This window comes from Branchiostoma floridae, chromosome 5 (assembly GCF_000003815.2).
Source record: "Branchiostoma floridae strain S238N-H82 chromosome 5, Bfl_VNyyK, whole genome shotgun sequence".
Taxonomy (NCBI): domain Eukaryota; kingdom Metazoa; phylum Chordata; class Leptocardii; order Amphioxiformes; family Branchiostomatidae; genus Branchiostoma; species Branchiostoma floridae.
In genome coordinates this window covers 6,260,018-6,278,852 of record NC_049983.1, presented here as the reverse complement: position 1 = coordinate 6,278,852, position 18,835 = coordinate 6,260,018, and the positions used below count along the sequence as shown (strand labels likewise).

The following is an 18,835-nucleotide window of genomic DNA, read 5'->3' as shown; positions in this document are numbered from 1 at the left end:
CCTAATGTGAGGGGGGTATTAACAAAGTCTCTGACTAGGATCTCTACCAGTAGAATCAGCATTTCTCTACTAGACTGTAGCGTCAAACATGAAGGTGACCACTAATAAAGACAGGATTGCATCAATACGAAAAATAACCTATAAGGATGCAACAAAAAGGGCCACAATGGTCAGATGATCCATTTTGTAACTAAGTTTTGCTATGTGCAAGGCTAAGTGGACCACTTCGGGGCACTGAACTAACGATAACTATAACGGCATCTTTTCTCCCTAAGTCAGAATCATCGAGCTTTGGCAAGCTTGACTAACGGCCTCAATAGGTGAAGTTGAGGTTGTGATGGCTGCTCCGGAAATTTTTGACCCCATTAAAGCTGGAATGGTTTGATCCATTCATCTCTAATCTTATCAATAAGTGTGGTGAGTTGCTCTAGACATGGCTCTTACAGGATGAAGGAGAATTCTTATTACACAACCAGTAGTTTTTAACTTACATAGCTTACGTTTCAATGTCTCTCAGTCGACACCTTCGTCAGAGCTTCTAACTGGAGTTCTGCTTCTCACCGCTGTATGTAGCCGATATAGGTGGCGCTTTTGTGAAATAAGAATTTTCCTTCATCCTATATTATACCAACCTGATGAAACTATTTTCGGATGGCTCTTACAGATATACAGACTGAGGTGGTCACTTGTACATTGTACAGGTATTTGTACTGTACATCCAAGTTGACTGTATAAAGTTTGACATTAATTTAGTAGTAATATGAACACTTACCTGATGGTCTGATCTCCACACATCTACCGTTAGGTGAGCAGCCTCCGTTATTGATATCACACTTTCCAATAGTGGTGCGAGGCAGCTTACACTGCTCACCATCGCCTGTAAACCCTGCCTTACAGGTACACGTCCTCGAGTTCTGTAAGGAACAAGAACAATCAGAGATTTGATTTGAAATGTTCACAGCCTATCAGGTAAATCATTTTGGGGGTTTCCATCACAAATGGTGGTAAAGAATGGATTGTTTACACTTGGGTGTTTGTATTATTAAAATCGAAAAGAAATTCATGAAGGGAGAGGATATAAAAATTGAATTTTGACAGAATACAGACAAGAAAAAATTGTCAAAAGCTTTTTAAAATAGGGCAACAATTGTCATTTGACTATATGCAACAATGTTTACTCAATATGTAACTGCAATTGGTAACCAGGCAAGTGTCAACAATGAAACACACATCTCTGTGAAAGAAAAGGAAAATGAATTCACTGAATCTAACAATATTTCAAACTTTAATCCATCACTACTAAAAAAAATCTTCCTATGGTCCCTTGCCCATGGACTTTATTAACAACAGAAAATGAAAATATACATGATAGTGATAGATTATTACATTCAACTTCTCAGTGTAAACTCATGTTCAAAAAGTAAAATAATACAGTCAAGTTTCGATTTTTAGTAGCACTTTTTCAAAATAGCGCAGAAATGCTCCAAAGGGCCAAATCATACGTTTTGAGCGAAATTATTGTGTCTAATGCATTACCAATGGCATTTTTTCAAACCTTTTTTTTTTTAAATGTATGACACTTTTATAAGGTGAAATATACTTAGCAGACATGTTTAGAATAAAAAAGAAATTCTGATATATGTGCCGTATCTAAATCATGACTTACCGGCCCAGTGTACCTGCATGTAGCGTTAGCATGACACCCTCCGTTATTGACGGCACACCTGTCGATGCCCCTGCACACGTACCCGTCACCCTCATAACCCTTCTCACACTGGCAGGTGGTGTTAGTGCCCACCTGGCGACACCTGGCCCGCAAGTGGCAACCTCCATTGTTCAACGCACAAAGGTCAATGGCTGGAAGCAGAAACAATAGCATGTTGATTCTCCAAGAAGCAGACTTCTACATTTAGTAGTATTCCCATCAAGAGAAGTGGCCAATACAAACTGTGTACTGTAGTCTTCAAATGACATATACAGTTTGAACTACAAACATTCAATATTTCAGTTATTTGTGTTAGTGCCAGCACATTTGCGACCAGCCCACCCAACCAGGCTACCCCTTCTTTGTAGGACTTCCCAAATTGTCAACCATATTTTATTTTATGTAATGCTAGTTCACCTTTATCCGTGGGCCAACCTATATCCGTCATATCTAAATACAAGGATATAAATGCATAGTAGTATAGAGTTGACAGACGGTGGCTTCACTGATGGCATTTTCTTCAAATTATTGCAGTTTGAAACCACTGTTTGTCGGCTTAGTGTCCCTAAATAAATGTCTTAAAATATAACGGATATAGGTTACCTTGCCGATAAAGGTGAACCAACATTACTTATATAACCAATGTACTTACATTTCATATCAAGGACAATTTATGACTTCAGTTGCATTTTTGGGTTTTCAATTTCATATAATTCACATGTCAAAAAGTTTTTGCATTGTGAACGTTAAAGTTGCTCAAATTTTCTACTCAAAGCAAGTCAGGCAAGGGACACAAGTCACCATGCTATAAGGATCATGTACATGTAGCTACATATATGCAGGGACTAAATTCTACATTGTACAAACATGTATATCACTCTCACCAGAACACCTTCTGCCGTTGCCCTGGAAGTTAGGTAAGCACTGACACATGTTGTCTTCACGACACACAGCATTCTGATCACACTGGGGGTCACAGGTCGGCATGGAGTCTGGAAAAAATGTGAACAACAGTCAACATGGAAGTGTTGTCTAATTTATTGGTTGTCAGATTTTTTTAAGTGAAAATGTTTAATGTAGCAAGCTGACTTCCTAAAAGCAATAGGCAGGGAGGAAAAATAACCTATGACTATGACCATATTCACTCCATAAATCTGAGTGCACCAAGGCATAAACATGGTTCTTGGTTTTGTTTCTATTATGTTTTTCCAATAAACATATTTTGAAACAATTTTTCTAAAATCCAAGGACCAACACATTAAAATGGTGTGGCCTTAGCTTGCTGAATCAGAGCTGTTTCCAGCTTTAAATTGTTTTCTGTCCCATTCTTTGTTTGATAGCCCAATGGCATGTTCTTGATTTTTGTTCAATCTGTCATCTTAAGCTTATGAAAATACATTAATTCCAATGCCAGATTTTTTGTCTTAAAAAAATTCTGGTGCAACAAACATCTTTCAGGGGATGGAGGGAAGAGTCTTCTTTCTATGCCTTAAGTTCCCCATATCTATCTTGGGAGACTATAGGAAAGACTGTTTTTTACAGGGGTACCGGTGTCTATGCCCAGTGCAGAACAACATGGCGAGAACTGTCCGTAGCCGCCAAGCATCAAATTATGATGCAAGCGAACGATTGATTGATTGATTGCAGTAGGACTAACCTAAGCGCTGGTCACACTTAGGTCCAGTCCAGCCAGCCTCACAGAAACAGGCTCCGTCATTCTCAATACCGTCCCTGCACAGGCCACGGTTACTGCACCGACAGGCTGGGGACAAAATAAATATGTGACATGAGCAACAAGTACACAAGCATAAAAATATCAACGATTATGAAACTGAAACATTACAAATAGTTTGCTCAATGAAACAAGTTGAGTATCAAGACAGTATTTGAAGATTTGAAGATCGCCACTAGAAACCCAAACACTAGTGAAATCGTACGAATTGCCTAATACATTTTCAAACATAATGGGAAGTTCAACTAATCTATTTAGCTCGTAGTTTTATCAATTTGTTCCTTAAGTAATCAAATATACTATTCCACCATTACAAATTTTTGAATCAGTTCTCATCAGTTAAAACTTTTAGTTCAGTCTGAGTAATGTAAAGTTTTTAATAATACAAAGTTAAACATACGTTCACATTTGGGTCCAAATCTGCCTGGATCACACAGTTCGCAGGCCTGTCCCCTGTAACCCACGTTACACCTGCAGTGTCCGTGGTTGTCCACACCATCGTCACAGCTCCCATGGCCATTGCAGGGCTGCTGGGCTCCACCAGGACATGCTACATGTGGTTAGATGAAATTTTACAGTCAGTAAAACAAGCATCTGAAGTGTACTGAATGAAACAGTTTACATGTAACTTCTATCCCCTCTTCAAAGATGTGAAGACCCAGCAGCCCATTGTGTCTTGAAAAAAAATTAAGAGCACTTTTTTGACTAATATAATTATCACATAATCAGATGAAGCCAATCAATGAGAAGTCTCTATTTTCTCATAACCACCTGTCATTAATATACATGTACTGACCACTCATTGCCGGGTTCCCATAAGCCTAAATTTGATTCTAAGGATCTTGGTGATATAGACAGACTTGTATATATTAGAAGAAAATTAATAAAAGAATCTAGGTATTAATCAATGTAGATAAATTCTGCAAGTAACCACATTATTCCTAAATATAACTCCCCCACTCTACACATGGTACAACCCAAGCTGTCTGCCATTTTGTTTGACATGTATGGATTGTGAGCTGGCTGTGTGGAAGAAGTATGGTCATCTCAAGCTGAATGTCCCAGTAAACAAAATTTTGAACAAGAGGGAGGAAAAGTTCAGGAAACAGTGGCAAGGTAAGTAAGATTATAAGATTTATATTCATAAAACAGTAGTTAGTTGGCATCATCTGTCTCAGAAGACAATGGTAGGCAGACAGGGTTACGCGGCCCGTCTGCCTGGCCTGCACGTGACTTTTTAAGGTGAAGGAGGAAGGGGGAGCACTTCCTTCTCCACCCTCTCGTCTACTGGCGCACTAAGTCATACAGTGGCAAGATATCCATGTTGTAGCAGTAGCCATGCATATACTAGTACTAGTGTAGAAAGTAACTTTGTAGAACTGACCTCTGCAGTCCCTGCCATAGTAGTTAGGGCAGCACTTTGGTTTGAGTGTGGTGTACACACACTGTCTCTTACAGCCGTTAGCTTGCCTGTAGTAGGACATGTACACACACCGCTGCACTGGACCCTGAGGAAAAGATGACTTCAGTTAGCAAACTTGGGACCCTGCATTTCCACCCTGCAAGACAACGCTAGCTCCTGTACTCAAACAACAGGAGCTAATTGACTCATTTGCATCAACTTTGTCTTGACTTTGTTTGTCTAACTTTTGTTTCCTTTTGGACTACCTAAAATTTGTCTTCACTCCTTTGCATATAAATTCATAGTGAGGGTACTACATTTGTATATAGCCCACTCTTCAACAGATCTGCTCAGTGTTATTGACGAAATGTAGTGGATGCTACCAAAAATGCCTGACTGTTTTCAAAATCATGCTGCTTGAACAACATGTTAGTTGGCATATGACTTCAGCTATTCTAAAACATAACAAAGACAGATTTTATAACTATGTACATGTAGAAAAAAAATCCAAGTAACATATCATTATGAGTATGTGAAATTAAAAAAAAAACTGTTTTAAGTTCAACAAAAGAAAGACATTTACTGACAAGCTCTAAAGAAATGCACAGAAATCAAGGAGAAAGTACTGACTAAAAGTTGGTGGCCCCTTTTTCTACAGAAGAATATGTGCATAATCTGTTTTTGGAAGATGAAACTGAACATTCCGGTACTCTCCAGCAATTTACAAAAGCTTAAATAGTGCGGTGTGTTTACTCTTTTTGCGTACCGTATAAACTGGTTAAATATAATATAACCTGTCTTTTGATGCTAGAGAATGGTCTGAGGAAAAGTACTGGAAGAGGAGAAGTTGAAGTACCCACCACTGGTCTGCTACCATCAGGACAGATATTATCTGCTCTACATGGCCCACACTCTCCCTACAAGTCAAGCAGGATCAGGAGAGAGAATATAGAAGAATAAGCAATATCACAGCTACTTTCACAGAGTTAAAGGGTCAAATAGAGAGCTGCAAGTAATGACTAATCAGAAAGGATAAAGTCTTTGTCAAAGACAGTTAGACAACCAGGTAATAAGATATGACAAAGAGCAGTGACTCAAGCGACAGGATATGATTTTGGAAAACGGTCAACATTTTGTCAGTGACACAGGAGAAATCATGTTGGAGATTTCATATATTATCAATTATAGCTAAAATTCTATCCAACAAGATCTTTCCAGTGTCAGTGATGAAAGTCACTGGATGGTGACTGATACATCTGACCGTTTCCAAAATCATACCCAGTTCCTTGAGTGACTTCTTTCTGTCATATAAAAGAGTTTTTATTATAAAATACTTGAAGAAAAAAAGCAGAGTCTTACCATAAAAGTCCTGTTGCTCATTACATCACACCTTCCGCCAATACTGGGTGGTTCAAGGATGTGGTCGATCCCATACGCTACCCCTCCTTCAAACATTATGCCCCTCTGGACAATCTTGCTGTCTTCATTCACATAAAGATCTCCCTGAAAAAAAAAAGTAAAATAAAAAGCTTCATCACAAACTGAAGAGCTAAACTAAGTCTTCTACTGGCCGTGACAGAGAAGACAGACACTATGTACAGTATTTACAGGTTCATTGTACCAGGGAAACTCCCCAAGCTCTTTTTGACAAGAACAATGAAGAGTGGACCACAGTGTAACATCGCATTCTGTGGATGTTAAGTAGAGTACATGGAAAAGGACAACCTCAAACCAACTGCACACTCTTACGCCAGATCTTCAGAAAATACGCTTAAGAGCATATTCCTCATTTAGTGGAGCCAACAGGCAAACATGTTTCGCTGTATGGCTTCTTCAGTGCTTTGGGCTCGAATGAGCACAAGTACAGTGGGTCCTAGCTTTTATAGACCAGGTGCATAGTGCCCTAGGTGGCTTACCAATCACAGTTCAGCATAAAGTAGGTAGTGCAGTATCCACAGTTTAACATCCCATTCTAAGGATTTAAGTTTCCAGAAGCACTAGCGTGCATGTCCGGTGAGCAATAACTGAAATTTAGGTTCACTGCTTCTTGGTCCAGAGGTAGGGCCACTAACCACTGGACTACGCACTCTACAAATGACTTGCAAAATTGTCACTTGTCCTAAGGTGTACCCCTTTAATACACAAAATCTCCAAAAGTTTTAAGTTGCCTGGCTGAAGTTTTAATGAGTTGAAGAAAGTTTGATTGAATTTGTAATCTATTCAGCTATCAAAAGTCGGATGCCATGCCCTAAACATAACCCTGATTAATATAAATGGTCCCTCTAAATGCAAATAGATGTGCCTACCACAAGAAATGACACAGGTCAAGCTCTTAGACCTGGCAAGTTGCCAAGAGTTACTCATCACTGGCTTTCAGAATCACAGCAGGGCCATGTCCAAATTATTATAGATATGGAGCTTTCCACATTCATATCTGGTCTACTATATAGAGGGATTGGCTTACAGCAGAGAGAGGAAAAAAGTTCCTTTTCCCATATATAGCTATTTGTATCTGTGTTGCCAGTTTAACTTATCCTTCAGTGCAATATGCCAGCTTCATGGAACATGGTGTGGCAGTACTACACCAAACGAACAACCTGTGATAGCTAACCCTTGCACATCTACATGTACATTGTAGCTGCCAGTGCTGTTCAAAACTATCTACTGACTCAAAGGATGCCTCTACTGTACTTGCACTATCATGCATACTTACACGGTACTTCGAGTCAGTTTTCAAAGTTTCTATCATCAAAACCTTTTGGAAGGATCTTGTGTTGAGCATCAAACATGAAAAACTACATCTTAGGTCATATTTAGACACAAGTCAGATCATCCTACCTTCTCTCCCTTGCAGTTGACCTCAACCATGGAACCTTGTAAGGTGCGGAGGTCATTACTGGTCACCAGGGCTGTGGCAGACAGCTGAAACAGAAACACTACTTAGAACCTGAGGCAAGTATACGACTATCATACAATTTTGTTTCACATTTCCAGTATCAAAACAGGCTAAACGAAACTACTAGTAATGTACAGAAACAGTAACTATGCAAAAATACAATGATTACTGATAAGTTGAATAACAATACTCGTACATGTATTATTCATTGGGACTTGACACTGGTCACAGTCGTTTTCTCCAGGGTCATACAAAGGGATCTAAAAAGTAGCTGGTATCAACTTTTGATCCTAATGTATTTTGCTTCTCAAATATATTTCAAAGATTGGATATCTAATGAAGGCAAATGTCAGGTGAGAGACTATATATTTATTGGAACTGTACACTGGTCACTGCTATTTGTCCAGATGCACATACAGAGGAGTTAACAAAGTAGCCGGCATAAAACTTTATTTTTCTCTCTTGTATCTTAAATACATCATAAACATTAGATATCTAATGGACTTAAAGGCAAGGTGAAATAAATTTCTTGTGACTTGACACTGGTCCAGGTGCTTACTAAGGATTCAACAAAGAAGTTGGTATCACTACTTTTAATCCTACTTTATTTTTCTCAAAATACACTGGAGGGCACTGTAAGCTTTTTTGACCTCATCTGAAATAAGCCTTGTATATGCTGTGCCAAACAAGTCCATTGTCAACAAAAGTCAAAGTTCTGACACATTCTAAGATTGCCAACCAACACACCTGCGCAACAGGCTTTGAACTTTGCCATAATATCATCTAATACCTACAAATCCAGAAAAAAGAGACACTGCGCCAACTAACTGAGCTTACTGATACGATAGCAGAAACTTACAGAGACAAAACTATGAGAGGTTAGGAATCTTGCCATGAACAGGATAAAGTGGAGAGATTTGAAGAAAGACTGGTTGAAGCTGCAGGGTGTCCAGACCACTGTGTGAGCAGCAGAACACAGTGGAAAACAACAGCAACAAAATACATACCCTTGCATCTCTGATAATGTGGTACTTGAGGTACTCGATCAGTTCGTCCCTGTTCTTCGGCTTGAGCAGTTCCTGGTATTTGCGGTTAGGCATGGACTTCAGGGCCTGGTCGGTGGGCCAGAACATGGTGATGGGGGTGTGGACAGGGTCGGATACCAGGCTGATCAGCCCTGCTGTCTGTAGTGGGAAAGGAGGGAAATTGATGTCAAAAATATTCTAATTCATTGGTTAAATCAACGGGAGACCTGGCGCATCCCCATCTCGTATTCAGCTAGAAGGAAGCGTATGTCACCCCATAAGGAGCAGTATAACCCCAACAATGTTGTAATACAACGTATGACTATGACTGACTGAAACTGGTTTAAGACAATATCCTGCCATTGTTTCAGCGTGAATGGATTTTCAATTAAGATATGAGACTCTCACTGTGCCACAATTTTCTCTATGGTTTTACTAGTAACTCATGTCTTCTGCATTTAAACAGAGCAGACTAGGGCCTGATGTCAGTATGCCATTTATGACAAACACAATGTCATACTTTATAAACAGAACAAAAATCTATTTTGATAATTAATAATTTCCACTTTCAAGCTTTCTGGATTAGTGTTCTACTGGACTGTCTGAATGTTTGTGACATTCCATAAGGTTTACATAACATGAAGGTAGATGTAAGTGCTGAAGGTCTCATGTACTTTCATAATTTCCTTACAGTTGACTTTCTTAAAGTTCTTACAAACACAGCCTGAGGAACCTACCTGTAGTGCCCCAAGGAACAAGTTATACTTGAAGGAAGTTGCCACAACTGTGATGTTGGCCTGTAACAGAGAGCAATAAACAATAAAGATATCCAGCAACAAAAGTGCACCAAATAAAAACAAGTCCTTCGTCCAACGATGCACTGTCAGATGAAAATGTCCATTGCAAGCCAAAAGCAAGGCTGAAATGTTCTCAAATGAAATGGCTGTCACGATCCATGGCTGCATAAAAGAAAACAAATGGGATGTAACAGTGTTCTAGCCAGCCTGAAATTTTTTCCCTCCCCCGGATTTTGAATGGAAATCATGTTGAAGGTGCAACAATCCTTGGGGGGTCCAAGGGCATGCTCCACAGGAAAATTTTGAAATCTAGACCCTATGAAAGGCTATTTTCTTTATTTTGAGGGGCAAGATTTACTGGTAGATTCAGCTTGGTTCAATGAATATCTTTACATGTCCATCACATAGGATAGAATGGGAAAAATTTTTGTCTGTCCCTATAGCGGCCAAATTCCGTCAAAGGACGGAAGAACAAATGCTGGCTAGAACCCTGGGATGTAGGCAAGCAAGCAAACCAAAGCGGAAAGAGGCAAAAATCATAGTTACTACTAAGTCTGTCCTTGTCCCGGGTCTGTCTCCTGTTCGTCCCAGGTATTGTCTCTTGGTGCTACATAGGAAGTGTTCTGCAGTACAGAGGTTTCATAGAATACATGGTGACCTACAGTACAGACTTGGAGCTTTGTCCCAACACAAAAAAAGTGCATCTACTTTTTAACTATGCTAACTACCAACACAAGGGAACTTTCACATTAATATGGTGGCACATGTGCAGCTATCTCTATACACATACAAACACAAAAATTTCTAATTTTGTCACATTCATTTAGAGCACATCCCCATTAGCAACATAAGAACTTACAAATGATAGTTACGTATCATAGGATTACATGTGATTGTTATGTTAAGCATTACTAAGAGTTTGAATGATAGCAGAAGTATCTTGTCAACCCCCTGGAAGAGTTAGACAGAGTGAAGGCAAATCAGCACCAGATTAGATGGGTCCTCTCCTTGGTGCTGAAAGTTTTATGATTGGTGCCAAATATCATCAAATGACACAACCACTTAATTTGTGTCTCGTAGAGGAATGCAACGAATGCGGACAGAAAGAACTGTGAGAAAGAACTTTGGAACAGCCACAACCATAGTACAATCAGCAAGCTTCATTTTCAGAAAACAGCTATCTGAAAATATTAATATTTTCCAACCTATCATCTCATTCACTTCTTGTTCTGATTTTCAGTTGACGAAACGGTACTATTGTTACTACACATGTAACTAGTTAAGTGAATTAGTGAACAGTTACTTACGACCAAGTCCTCAAACGACTGCATGTTGGAAGGTGTCAGGACACTGTCAATGTAGTGTATCACACCGTTGGATGTCTCATGGTCCAGTCTGTTAATGTGGGTGTCTCCATTCAACAGCAATCCAGTCTGAAAAACAATCATTGTAATGGACAAGACTTTCATACAACATATCCAATATCCAGTACATGAAATACATGTAAGAAAACTATAACTAAAACAAACTTTGCCAAGGATATAGTTAATATGTGAATGTAAAGGTTTTGGAACTAAGCCTCAAGTAAGCTCTTTGGTTAGGGATGGCCTCTTTGACTGGACATAAAAAAAGCAGAGGTTCTGTGTTTGACGAGAGCCACATCTTGAGAACATTTAATAAGCCACCATACTTATTAAGAATTGTAGAGTAGAGGTCCACCTGGCTGTAAGAGATTCAAAACCTTACAGTATTGTCTCCAAGATAACATCTTGAAAAGGTGATAGTCACCTGTAGTGACAATCCTTCAACATGCAAAAGTCTGTATAAACGAATCTATGTCATACTTGTGACGCGAAAACGTTTGATACGTGTGTTCTGGACCGTGTGATAACTTCCGTATCACATGGGGTCTAAAGTTGTATTACACAGGCTTCCTTTGAGTAAATCGAACTATTTTGAACGAGCCAAATACGGCACAGTTAAAAATCTGAATACCGGATTCGGACGTTAGAATTGCTGTTGTTACAATCTTTTATTTGAGAACACAACATTTTCTCAACTTCTGGTGCATTAGCAGGTGGTCCCAGCCCTCCCGTGGGTCGGATCACCCTCCTGCCTTCGGCAGTCGGGCGATCCTTTCCGCGGTCGGGCTAGTACCTAGGGTGATACAGAATACACCACGTTGTATTCTATATAATGCACCCTACCTGAGTGAGGCTGAGCTTGATGAGGTCTCCCTGTAGGGTGCGCAGGCTGTCCTGTTTCTCCATGGTGTGCGACATCAGCTGCACACAGCCGATCATGTGGTACTGTAGCACCTGGTGCAGCATGCCGTTACGTCTCCACTTCAGCACCTGGCAGCAGGTGGCAGTAACATGTATATATTAGAGTGGACTAATTCCTCAGCCAACCGACATCTATCACACTACAGCCATCCCTCAGTAAGACATCTGGAGTTCCAGCTTCAAACTTTCATTCAGCCTGCCAAACTGGTTTCATTATACTCTAGCCACTGAAAAAGTTGTATGCAACGAATCCGGTTTGGCAGGCTAAATAAAGGTTCTTAAACTAGAACTATGCGGCTCCAGATGTCTCACTGAGGGATGACTGCACTGCGATAGATGTCGGTTAGCTGAGGAATGAGTCCACTCTTCTATATATGGGAGGCAGTAAAACGAGTTACAGATCCAGTCAAGTTCAGGGCTGCCATTCAACATCCGTATTTGCTAGGACTTTTGCTAACAAGTACAAGTACTGAACAAGGACACTTTCAGCCTGTGACAATCTAATCATAGAATCAATAAGAAGAGCAGTATTAGACCTCAAGAAGATGTGTCTCAGCTGGTCTGACTGTTGGAAAAGAAAAGCCCCAGCAATGGATTTTGAACAAACAGGAGAACTGAAGGGGATCCGCAGGTCAATCCGCCATGCAAATTGATGGTGGTCGATTATAGTTCAGGGCCTAAGACTTCAAGATTTTTTTCCTGGTCAAATGGGTAGAAATCCTGGCAGTTTTGAGGTGGGTGTGACAGGGGAGGGTTTCAACTTTGTGATTAGGGCCAAAAAGCTGAGTTTGTGTGGTTTTTAGGGGGTATAAAGTTGGGACTTTTTTGTCCTAGCACATGGCCTCCTCACTGGGTTGTGGTGCGGTTTTGAGGTCATGGGTCAATCTTTCAGTTTCCCGGAAGTTCTCGCCATTAGATTCATGCCGAAATGTGGTTTTTCGGATAGCTGAGATGTCGGGCTTTCATATGAGGGTATGTTTGTGTGCCAGTAACGTCAGATAGTTGAGTTACTAACAGTTGCTTTCTCCTCTTTTTTGTATAGGAACCCATTGTTTAGAGGCTGCAAATTGAATCACCTGCGGATACCCTTAAGCTGTCCAATGGTCAAGAAGGAATAGGAGACCCTCAGTCTAGACTATACTGTACATTTAACTAAGGCCTTATGTCTTACAGTTTAAGGACTATACTAAACTATTGCGATCTTGATTAATACCACATGGTGCAGTAGCTTGGCAGACAAGATTTTCACTGGGTCACCAGTGGGTATATATTATTTTGATAGATGGCAGTAACAGCTAACAGCACCAAACTAGGAAATGAAAGGACAAGGCCTCTCCTCTCATCAAGTAAGCTGGAAATTTATGATCTCTTTGGGAAATTAACAATTCATCAGATGAAGAGGTCATATAAGGTAGCCACGAATAATCAATGCCATGTCCTTGGAGGAGCCTGCCCTTGGTAGTAAATCTATGTGCCTGCGTGGACCTACCTGCCCGGGGGTGTCCTGTTGCAGCGTCATGAAGGCCCGGTTAGTTGGAGCGAACACGGTGAAGGGACCTGCTCCAACCAGCTGGTGGGAGTTGGTAGACTAGGGGAGGAGCGTTACAAAGTTTATATGTAAGATAATGATAATCATACAAACAGTTGTGATATTCTACCCTAAAATCTGTGTGCTTTATGGTCTAAAAATGATGCACTGTCTTGTCTAGTTTGAAATATCAAGATTAAGCTGCTACTTTATCTCTCCTTCACAATATGTCCTAGATTTTTGTATCAGAGTCTAAGTTAGAAATGGTTTAGTTTTTTTTTTTTACTTAATGGTCAACACGTAACAAGACCATTTCAATGTGTGACCCAAAGGCTACTCCAAGGTTACAGTTTACATTGTAAGTAACTGTAACAGGATCTCAATCATGATTGAGACAATTGCTCACTAAGGGTAGGACTAACTGACCCAATAAGCAAAGCAGGGGTTACAAACTGCTCAGAAAATTCCCTACCCCATTTAAATTAGTTGATTGGTTAAATTAGTTGAGTTAGTGAATGCCCAATATGAACATATTATCAATTTACTGCAACTTTATTGATTAGTGTACCTGAGTCCCGGGTGATGGACTAAAAAACTCCTGAAGCAGCCATTAGATAGATGTAGGCAATACATGTACATTGTTAGGGTAATACACTATCATGCATATTGTGCAGTAATGGCTTGCTAGTAAGGCTATGTAACATTAATCAAATGCAGTGTCAGATAAAACTAACAATTAGGATTAAGATTACAAGCAAAACTACTGCTCAAAATACATTTGTAGATGTGTTACTAAATATTAGTGTAGTGTGATTTGTGGTACAATGTAAGTACTTTAGTTGAAGTAATATCAGTGAATTATGACACAAAATAAAGTTTCCAAACTAGCCCTACCTGAAGGAGGGAATAGAAAAGACTAGTGTTGGGGTTCAACCCTAGTTCCTGAAATGATAAATAATAGAGACAGTTACATTTATGAAGATTAGTCATTCAGGCAATCAATATTTTCATCTTCAACGGGATAAACTGAATGTACAAATGCTGAAGAAGATTGATACATGTCACTGCAACCATCTGGATATAAATCTCTTAATCTTATCCAGTTATAGAGATTTAATTGCCTTCAAATAATAGTTATTACCACTAGAAGGCAAACATACATTAAGCAGAAACAAGACCAGATAACATTAACTCTGTCTCACATACATGTACTTGGAACTCAGACAGAGTTTCCAAACAAATGTAGCATTGTGGCAACATTACATGTTACTTTACTAGAGTCATCATATCATTACCAAACTTATAATTTCATAGTGTTTGGTAGAGCATAATTAGAACTACAGACCTGCCCAATGTTCCCAGTGCAGGTAATGCCGTCTCCGATGTAGTTATCCTGACAGATACACTCCCTCTCGTTAGGGCCAGTGTGGTTACAGACGGCAAAACCACTGCAGCCTCCGTTGTTCTACAGCAGGGAGAACAACGTTAACAATAAATCACAGTATGTTTTGATACATTAATAATTTCAATATACACTGCATTACTAAATGGTCAAATACATTGTATATGCCTACAAGTTTCCTTCAGAGCTAAATGCACTTGAAAGTTAGATTAATTCCTACAAGTTGGTGTATTCACCAACTAGCTAAAGCTTTAACCTCAGTACAGATTATCTGTCTTTTTTTGCTTCTGAATTTTCTTTTATATGAAACTAGCAATTTTCCATAAAAGTTTAAACAAGATATCCATTCAACAGTTGATGGTGAAAGACAGTTGACTAGCATAGTACTCTATGAAGACAGCCAAATTTTATATCCTTTCTCAAACTACTTCTATTTGAGGTCTTCCTTACCGTTGTACAAGGGTTGACTGCCCTGCAGCTCCGTTCACCATCACCTTCGTAACCACTCTTGCAGTGACACACTCTCTGCAAAACATTTGAAATAGTATCAAACAAAACAACATCTTTACATACACAATGTTACCATAACAGGCAGAACTGGTAGAAGAACCATTATGATTACTCTATATTAAGTGTTATATGGTAAAGTTGTAACTTGTAAACCCCTGTAATCTTTATGAAAATATGGTACGTGATTGTGTAATCTTACCATGTTTGGCCCAGTGTGAAGACAGACAGCATTCTCATGGCAGTCACCGTTATTACTCTGGCATGGGTCAATTTCTGTGGGAAGTAAAAAAAAATATCGTGTAAGGTACCACAGATATTTTCAGCAAACTGCAGAAAGTTGATACAAAAACTTCCATAACTCTAGCACAGCTCTTAAGATCTGGCACAATGTAAAATGTGGTGTATCAAAAAGTTACCACATCTGAAAAAAATCATATAATGTCACAATTGAGCTCATGTAACATGTCTAAAAGACAAAATACCATTGCACAAATGTAGCTAATAACTAAATCACACACACATACTCACCCAGATTGATACCACTGATTTCACTACAGATATCCCAGATACCTACTAATCTCCAAGCAGATATTACGGTAGCATAAGATAGTAGCTGCCAGAGGAGCGAACGCTATACTCCTCTGGCGGCTTTTGATACTATCTTATGCTACAGTAACCATAACCCCCTCTGTAATTCTTTACCCACAAATAGAAGTAAAAAAGAATGCCAAATAACTCACCCAGACAGATGACACCGTCTCCAGTGTACCCATCCAGACAGCTACACTTCCTGTTGCCGGGTGTGGTCCTCATGCACTGGGCATGCTCAGAACAGCCGCCATTACTCACCTCACATGGGTTGATCACTGTAAATGAAGAGGACATACCAATAGTGTTGTTTCTTCTCTTTACTATTTTTTTACTAACTGTTCTTCATTTACATGTAATTGCATGATTAAATCATCCAGACAAGAAATAATACAAGATTTAATTAAAAATCAAGATTAGAGTAGAATCATGATACTTACACACACACTCACACACACATGCACAAGAAACATGCAAACACACAGTGTCCATCACAAAGGGTTACCAGAACATACCAGAACACTGCTGCCCGGTTCCAGTGAAGCCAGCAGCACAGATACACCGAGCATAATCTCCAGATCCCACACAGCTGCAAAGGTAGAGGTATAGAATGTGCAGTATGTAAGAAACTTTAAACAACTCTTTTCAGCAACAGATGGAAAATCAGAATACAGTCACTTTTCAGCCCCAAATAGGAGGAGGAAAACTCACAAGAAATTGGGTGGACACTGCCACATTAAATTACTACTACAGGCCTGGGGTGGGTATAGAAAATTCAGGTACAAGTACAGTCCGGGTCCAGAGGATCCGGTCCAGGTATGGACCTGAACCTGGACTTTTTTATCTGTAAAAACTTGTGAGCAGGCAATACTCAAAACAAATGGTCCATGTCGCTACAAGGGCTTCTGTTTGGTGACATATCCGACATCCATTGCCATTTTAAAATCATCAACACTAACTGCCACTGTCTTATAACACCAAGTTTGACTGTAGAAACAACTATCAATTCTCCTCTACTTCACTCTTCATATTATCTTGGACCAGTAAGCCCTAAAACACGTGAATGCCTGCCGGTATAATCTGTTCATTTTCTAATCGGCCCAACATCTGGTCCACTAATTTTTTTCAGGTCTGTTTTTTCTGGACCAGCCCCCCCCCAAAAAAAAACAATTTTGTACGGTGTATGTACATGCCTAGAGTCACTACATGCAACATCAGAATTTTTCACTTACTTGGCACTTGAATGGCAGGTTCCTGCACACTCGTCACCTGTGACAGCTGTTATAAAGAAGTAACAACAAAAAAATGCAAAATCTTTATAGATGAAAATGAACATGTGTTTAATGTACTTAATAGTTACATGTATCTTAGGAATCAGTAGGTACAATGTAGATTGTATGTGGGCTGTATCTGAGGCATACCTTCATCACAGTGAGGTCCTCTCCACCCAACATTGCAGGTACAGCTTCCATCTCCGTTCACACCTTCATTACAGGTGCCATTAACACAGGTGCACACTACAGGGAAGAGAGAGATTTTGAACTCACAGTTGGTTTACATAAAAAATAAACTATAGATCCAATTCTATGCTAGACATACATGTACTACATGTATGAAACTTATCTGTGCTTCCATCGTGCTTGTGAAAAAGTCGGAAATTACTTTACAAATGTACAGTGATCTGTATTGTGTATTCCAACAAAGTTGATGTTGATGAAAGAAACATAGGACATCACATACCCTGTCCACAGTCTTCTCCATATCTTCCAGGAACACAGTTCTCGCAGGCCGTGCCTCCAAAGTTAGCCTGACACTTGCACTCTCCTGTTCCCTCCAGTCCATCCACACATTCACCATTGCCATAGCAGGGGTCATCTACTGGCCCAGGGCATGCTAGGGGAAGATCAGGAAATGTCTTAGAAAGGAAAATGATACGCCAATAATCCCCTTTTTTTTACCTTTTCAACACATTCTCCAAGAACGTCCTTTGGGGTCGTATAATGTCTTTGCAATGACTTGCTAATAGCTAAACGATAGATAACGCTTTACATTGCATTTCAACAATATTTTGTTTATCTTATAATTATATGTGAATGGCATTGGGAAATTCTATAAAGTCCATTGTGTAGTTGAACATTTCACAAAGCATTGTTTCTATGTTGAGCAGGTAATGTACTTACCTGCACACTGCATCCCAAAGTAGCCACGGCAGCACTGCCTACTCTGTAAATTACAGTGTAATGGGAGGGAAAAAGTACAAAATCTATCAAAAGATATTTCATATCTCATCTAATAGTAATTACAATAATCTGACCGTACGTTAAAGAATGTCATAAACAAATGTGTAACTACTGATAGTTCAATGAAACTTCAAACAGTTTATGATCAGTGTAAAATGAAGAAAAGAGATATACTTACAAATGTTGTTCTGACACACGTGGCAGAGCAGCCCAGAGATCTCCTGGCTACCCCAAACACAATGTGTACGTAGATGCAGTTGGACACCCGTGGCCTTTTCTGAGGAAAAATGCAAACAATATCTTCATAAAAGCTGCATCCATCAAGATTAAATGTGTTCATTTTGGGCGAATTATGCTAGATAATGCTTTAATATCCTCATGTGACCAGTCAGTCTAGCAGTTCTGCTGTGGTTGTGCTGTGGGCACGCAGCCAGCAACTGACTTTCACCCAACCCACCCACCTGTGGTTGCTAATAATGCATTTCTGCAATAAAGTTCTCACCAAGCCCACTGTCTCATCTTGTTTAGTGTGTGAGAGTGCAGATAATTGTGATATATTTATAATTTGAACTGAAATAGACCTACCAGTGGCTTAGTTCCTGGTGGGCACACGGGTGGATACTGGCAGCTGTAGCAGTTACCCTGGGAATACAGACAGCAAGTTTGTGTCAATCATTTTGCTTCTTTTTTTTTCAAACTTTCCTCTACCTGGAAAGTGTTGCTTT

General features: G+C 39.6%; 1 protein-coding gene and 1 long non-coding RNA gene across 4 annotated transcripts in view; one reads left to right on the top strand and one right to left on the bottom strand.

Moving 5' to 3' along the window:
* The window catches only part of LOC118415423 (stabilin-2-like), a 174,457-nt gene that overhangs the window by 8,639 nt on the left and 146,983 nt on the right, over window positions 1-18,835 (bottom strand). Inside the window, exons 33-59 of one of the 2 annotated variants that reach the window (XM_035820033.1) lie at window positions 18,696-18,752; window positions 18,289-18,387; window positions 18,051-18,093; window positions 17,611-17,763; window positions 17,292-17,387; window positions 17,103-17,148; window positions 16,386-16,459; window positions 16,023-16,148; window positions 15,482-15,555; window positions 15,223-15,297; window positions 14,716-14,835; window positions 14,265-14,312; window positions 13,939-13,968; window positions 13,332-13,430; window positions 11,765-11,911; window positions 10,865-10,990; window positions 9,498-9,557; window positions 8,743-8,919; window positions 7,678-7,761; window positions 6,199-6,342; window positions 5,700-5,756; window positions 4,822-4,945; window positions 3,838-3,987; window positions 3,363-3,467; window positions 2,590-2,697; window positions 1,667-1,857; window positions 773-914 (exon numbers count right to left, since the gene is read on the bottom strand). In XM_035820033.1, coding sequence (XP_035675926.1) covers window positions 773-914; window positions 1,667-1,857; window positions 2,590-2,697; window positions 3,363-3,467; window positions 3,838-3,987; window positions 4,822-4,945; window positions 5,700-5,756; window positions 6,199-6,342; window positions 7,678-7,761; window positions 8,743-8,919; window positions 9,498-9,557; window positions 10,865-10,990; window positions 11,765-11,911; window positions 13,332-13,430; window positions 13,939-13,968; window positions 14,265-14,312; window positions 14,716-14,835; window positions 15,223-15,297; window positions 15,482-15,555; window positions 16,023-16,148; window positions 16,386-16,459; window positions 17,103-17,148; window positions 17,292-17,387; window positions 17,611-17,763; window positions 18,051-18,093; window positions 18,289-18,387; window positions 18,696-18,752 — 2,755 coding nt within the window. The remainder of the gene's footprint in view (window positions 1-772; window positions 915-1,666; window positions 1,858-2,589; window positions 2,698-3,362; window positions 3,468-3,837; window positions 3,988-4,821; window positions 4,946-5,699; window positions 5,757-6,198; window positions 6,343-7,677; window positions 7,762-8,742; window positions 8,920-9,497; window positions 9,558-10,864; window positions 10,991-11,764; window positions 11,912-13,331; window positions 13,431-13,938; window positions 13,969-14,264; window positions 14,313-14,715; window positions 14,836-15,222; window positions 15,298-15,481; window positions 15,556-16,022; window positions 16,149-16,385; window positions 16,460-17,102; window positions 17,149-17,291; window positions 17,388-17,610; window positions 17,764-18,050; window positions 18,094-18,288; window positions 18,388-18,695; window positions 18,753-18,835) is intronic. The other variant, XM_035820034.1, reaches the window with a different exon arrangement.
* The window catches only part of LOC118415424, a 128,880-nt gene continuing 114,464 nt past the window's right edge, over window positions 4,420-18,835 (top strand). For both annotated transcript variants that reach the window (XR_004831121.1, XR_004831120.1), the window contains exon 1: window positions 4,420-4,553. This is a non-coding gene — a long non-coding RNA (uncharacterized LOC118415424). The remainder of the gene's footprint in view (window positions 4,554-18,835) is intronic.